Consider the following 5,012-nt stretch of genomic DNA (forward strand, 5'->3'; position numbering starts at 1 on the left):
GCTGTACGCAGCAGGTCTGGGGAAAATAACGGGGAAATGTGGAACGGAAAATGGACATGTCGTGTAAGATTATGACTTCTTTTTCCTCGTAATATTATGACTTTAATCTCATAATATTATGATTTTAATCTCATAATATTGTGACTTTAATCTCGTAATATTATGACTTTTTTCTCGTAATATTATGACTTTTTTCTCATAATATTATGACTTTATTTTTATACGACTTTAATGTAAAATTATGACTTTATTCTCGTTATAAAAAATAATTAAAAGTATCTTTTGTGGCCCTAATACTCCATCGTACTATACAACTATATCCCTGACTTTACTGTTTTTCTGGTCACTTTTATCCGTGGATCTGATTGAACCACTCCAACTATATCGTCTTCTTTCATTACTGTATTGAACTGATGTTTATATGTTTTATATATTTTATTATATTTTTTCTTTTGTCCACTGTATTTTCTTTATTTGTCATATTTTATACTTATTGCACCTTTTCACCAAAGCAAACTCCTTGTCTGAATCCTGTTCGTTGACAAAGACAATAAAACAGACTCTGATTGGTCTGTTAGCAAACAGAACTGCAGTCTGAGGAGCTGCAGGTGAACTCAGATTTATCTTTACAGGAACACAAACCGCTCTGCGGTCAAATAACCGCTTCACTTCTCCAACAGATTGGGGCCGAAAGGTCAAGAGCCGCTCGCGTAAAGTGACGAGCTATCGAGCGTTCAATGAAGCAAAGAGCAGCCTGTGTGTGTGTCTGTGTGTGTGTGTGTGGGGTGGGGGGGGGGGGGGGGGGGGGGGGGGTTGGAACCATTCAGGGGGGCTCATCAAAATCACATCAAAGGCCTAACAGAAACAAGAAAATACATCAAAACAGCTCGTCCTTTTTTTGTTATCGTCTTTTTTTATATTATTACAAAACTTTACAGATGGCTCCACCCTGGAGTGGAAACAAAACAAAACAAAACAAAATTAAAATAAGAAGTATTTCTCATCCAAAAAGGGCATAAATAATATAAAAGACAAACTTTTTTTTCTTTTAAACAGATACATTCATATGAAATAATATTTTACTACTACAAAAAAATAAATAAGTCATCTAAAGAGTTCTTGATGTTTTACGAGGGGTCCCTCCGGTGGGATAAAGTTTTTTTTTTGTTTCTCTCCATCTGGATTTCGCTCTCGGTCCTCGACGCCGTTCGTTTCGTCCCGATCCAACAGCTGAGTCTTTGTCACCGTAACTCTCAGTGTCTCTGACGTTTCCGTCTGCCATCGGCTCGGTTTCTGCAGACCCCCATAACCTGTGTGTGTGGGGTGGGGGGGGGGTCAGGCCTCCCGCGGGCCGGCCCGGATCAGCTCTCCGCTGGAGATCCAGCCGGGCTTGTCGTCGCAGTCCGAGTCCGGCAGTCCGAGGCTGTCCCAGGACACCACTCGCTCCTCCGTCTCCTCGCACTCCGGCTCCTCCTCGGCTGCAAACAAACAGACAAAAACAAGTTTAAAAAAAAGGAGAAACAGGCGAGAGCAGATCGTGGAGAGGCTGACGCTGCCGTTTGTGGCGCAGCTGCACAGTTTGTCTGCAGACAACGAGATAAAAACCCGACGGAGCGGCTCAGACACCAGGAGACGCGTCCAAAACAGAAACCACTAAATTCAGAAGGTTCTGGACGTGGGCTTCCTGTGTGGCTCTGTGGCGCAACGGACAGCGCATTGGACTTCTAGTTAACCACCAGAGGAGTGATTCAAAGGTTGTGGGTTCGAGTCCCACCAGAGTCGAGGCTTTAATGTTAAAACTATCTTTGTAGTGAACGTCTAAATCAGGGGTGCCCAAACATTTTCCCTGAGGGGCCAAAATTTAAATCAATCTGAGGGCCGTGGGCCAAATGCAGTTATATGAGAAATGCAACAACTTAAGTTAAGTTGTTTTATTTTTTATGATTAAGATAGCAGCCAGTGTGGTTGACCACATTCTTTAGTTGTTTTTTTTTTGGCCCATGGACATGGAGAAAATTCAACGTATGCTCAGGCAGCAAAGGCTCATGGGACTTTTCATAATTTAAAAATTTGAATATATGTGGTTTTATAAGGTGTGTAAATCTATATATGGGCTTAAATCTAATCTGAATATCTCCTGTAGTTACTTGTATTTTATATTTAATCTTAACATAATTACAATCTAGTAAGCAGGACAGCTGCTGGTGGGCCAAATCAAATGGCTCGGGGGGCCGAATTTTGGCCCGCGGGCCCCACTTTGGGCATCTCTGGTCTAAATGAACCTTTGGGACTTTCCTCTCACCTCGATAAGACAAACGGGGACACCGCGTCCTCTCGCAGTCTTTAGTCGTCAGCTGAGCTGATTTTATCAGGTTTCAACAGGACGATGAGACGTTTTCAACAAAACTCCAGGTTTTATCTTTTTTATCGATCCAGTTAAATCATTTATCACAAACTAAACAAAATGATTTAAACAGGAGAATCAGGCTCTGTGGCGCAACGGACAGCGCATTGGACTTCTAGTTAATCACTGAAGGAGAGATTCAAAGGTTGTGGGTTCGAGTCCCACCAGAGTCGAGGCTTTATTGGTTCAATTAAAGCAATGTCCATTTTAAAATAAAACAAAAATGGTTTTTTTTTTGTTTTAAAACTAAATTAGAAAACGATAGCAAAATTGAAAAAAAGCTACCTTTTTTCTTTTCTTTTTAAAATTTTAACGGTTAAAGCAAATTATATTTTGTTAGAAACAATTTGTTTCTTTCTGTCAGATGAAATCCTGAAGCGTTACGTTTTCACTCAGAACGTTAGAAACAGCTTTATTTTGAAGGAGCCGATATCTTTAGGAATTTTTTTTGTTTTTAAGCAGTTTTCGTGAACAATAAACTCCTCTTCCTTGGTGACTGCCGGGTTAAATACAGGTTAAATGAATTCCTGTTGTGGCAGAAACTGTGTTCATTTATTCTGGATTTAAATAGTTAAAGCAAAGCTCAAAAAATGATTTGATTTTACATTTTTACATTTCATATAAGCTGCTGTTTGAATAATGGCAAATCTTTTTTATTTATTTTTCTTTTCGCTGATCGTTAGGGTATGAATTCTCTATATGTATGTAGGGGTGTATGTAATATATATATTTTTTCGTTAAATGGGGGCAGACATAAGATTTTTTTCTTCTTTCTGCTCTTTTGTTGTAATTAATTAAATGAAATAAACTTAAAAAAATTAAGTTTTAAAAACAAAAGAACATATTCTTGGTTGTTTTCTTTTTGCTGTTTTATTTTGATATGTAGCCGAGGCTCTGTGGCGCAATGGACAGCGCATTGGACTTCTAGTTATCAACCAGAGGAGTGATTCAAAGGTTGTGGGTTCGAGTCCCACCAGAGTCAAGTCCATTATGCTGCAGATCAACATGAAAGTACGTCTCCACAACAGTTTGAATTCAGCTCTAAACTGTTCCCAAACCCTCAAAACTCAGAGAGACAAAGTGAAATATTGCTCATTTTCCCGCAGACCGTCGCTCTGTTTGGTGTTTTTAGAAACTGCAGCTGATCTAAATTTTATTCTTGATTATTTTTATTATGAACTTCAAACTGAATGAAGTTTTTAACTGATTTATTGGTTTTACTGAAGGTTTAAACAAGAGTTTAGATCATTTCAGCTGTTTGAAAGTGTGGACCAGTAGTTGGACTTCTAGTCAAACACAGAGGAGCAATTCAAAGGTTGTGGGTTTGAATCCCACCAGAGTCGAAGCGTTAATGTTGACAGTAAAGAAAGTGTCTCACCGGTGCTGTCTTCTGTAGAGTTTTCATTGTTCTGGATCAGACAGCAGGAGTTCTGAGAGGGTGAGGACTCCCTGCGCTCCTCCACCTCCGGGTCAGACCCTCGGCACCTGGGCGAGACCTGGCCCAGCGGGACCATCTCCAGCCCGTCCTGCTGGCAGGGAGCCAGGCGGGGGGGCAGGGAGCCGTTGGTCTTCTTGTAACACCTGGTGGAGAGAGAGAGAGGATCAGTCCTCCACCAAAACCACCAACTGAGCCAGACCCAAGACCTGACCCACCAAAACCACCAACTGAGCCAGACCCAAGACCTGATCCACCAAAACCACCAACTGAGCCACTGGGTTCTGGACTATCACCAAAACCACCAACTGAGCCAGACCCAAGACCTGATCCACCAAAACCACCAACTGAGCCAAACCCAAGACCTGATCCACCAAAACCACCAACTGAGCCAGACCCAAGACCTGATCCACCAAAACCACCAACTGAGCCAGACCTAAGACCTGATCCACCAAAACCACCAACTGAGCCAGACCTAAGACCTGATCCACCAAAACCACCAACTGAGCCAAACCCAAGACCTGATCCACCAAAACCACCAACTGAGCCAGACCAAGACCTGATCCACCAAAACCACCAACTGAGCCAAACCAAGACCTGATCCACCAAAACCAGGAACTGAGCCAGACCCAAGATCTGATCCACCAGACTGAGAGTCTAACTGAGCCAGAGCCAAGACCTGATCCACCAAAACCACCAACTGAGCCAAACCCATGACCTGATCCACCAAAACCACCAACTGAGCCAAACCAAGACCTGATCCACCAAAACCACCAACTGAGCCAGACCCAGGACCTGATCCACCAAAACCACCAACTGAGCCAAACCCAAGACCTGATCCACCAAAACCACCAACTGAGCCAAACCCAAGACCTGACCCACCAAAACCACCAACTGAGCCAAACCCAAGACCTGATCCACCAAAACCACCGAGCCAAACCCAAGACCTGATCCACCAAAACCACCAACTGAGCCAAACCCAAGACCTGATCCACCAGACTGGTCTGGTTTCAGGAACTTTAAAGTAAATTTCAAACTTAAGTTTTTACTTATTTGTGTTCTGAGAAGCTGAATGTTGCACCCAGTGTGCTTTTCCATGTTTCCCCAGAACTTAACCCCGCCCCCTCACACACACACACACACACACACACACACACACACACACACACACAC

At 42.6% G+C, this 5,012-nt stretch overlaps 1 protein-coding gene and 3 non-coding genes across 5 annotated transcripts in view; 3 read left to right on the forward strand and 1 right to left on the reverse strand.

Moving 5' to 3' along the window:
* Positions 1-890: 890 nt before the first annotated feature.
* cdon (cell adhesion associated, oncogene regulated) overlaps positions 891-5,012 on the reverse strand; it is a 42,035-nt gene continuing 37,913 nt past the window's right edge. For both annotated transcript variants that reach the window (XM_014032112.1, XM_014032113.1), the window contains exons 18-19: positions 3,783-3,985; positions 891-1,478 (exon numbers count right to left, since the gene is read on the reverse strand). In XM_014032112.1, the coding sequence (XP_013887566.1) occupies positions 1,336-1,478; positions 3,783-3,985 (346 nt within the window). In that variant the 3' untranslated portion in view covers positions 891-1,335. The remainder of the gene's footprint in view (positions 1,479-3,782; positions 3,986-5,012) is intronic.
* Positions 1,691-1,782, forward strand: trnar-ucu (transfer RNA arginine (anticodon UCU)). Its single transcript is given in 2 exon segments — positions 1,691-1,727; positions 1,747-1,782. It is a non-coding gene; the product is annotated as a tRNA-Arg (tRNA).
* On the forward strand, positions 2,486-2,577 carry trnar-ucu (transfer RNA arginine (anticodon UCU)). The gene is given in 2 exon segments: positions 2,486-2,522; positions 2,542-2,577. It is a non-coding gene; the product is annotated as a tRNA-Arg (tRNA).
* On the forward strand, positions 3,295-3,386 carry trnar-ucu (transfer RNA arginine (anticodon UCU)). The gene is given in 2 exon segments: positions 3,295-3,331; positions 3,351-3,386. It is a non-coding gene; the product is annotated as a tRNA-Arg (tRNA).

This window comes from Austrofundulus limnaeus, unplaced genomic scaffold (assembly GCF_001266775.1).
Source record: "Austrofundulus limnaeus strain Quisiro unplaced genomic scaffold, Austrofundulus_limnaeus-1.0 Scaffold1375, whole genome shotgun sequence".
In the NCBI taxonomy this organism is placed as follows: domain Eukaryota; kingdom Metazoa; phylum Chordata; class Actinopteri; order Cyprinodontiformes; family Rivulidae; genus Austrofundulus; species Austrofundulus limnaeus.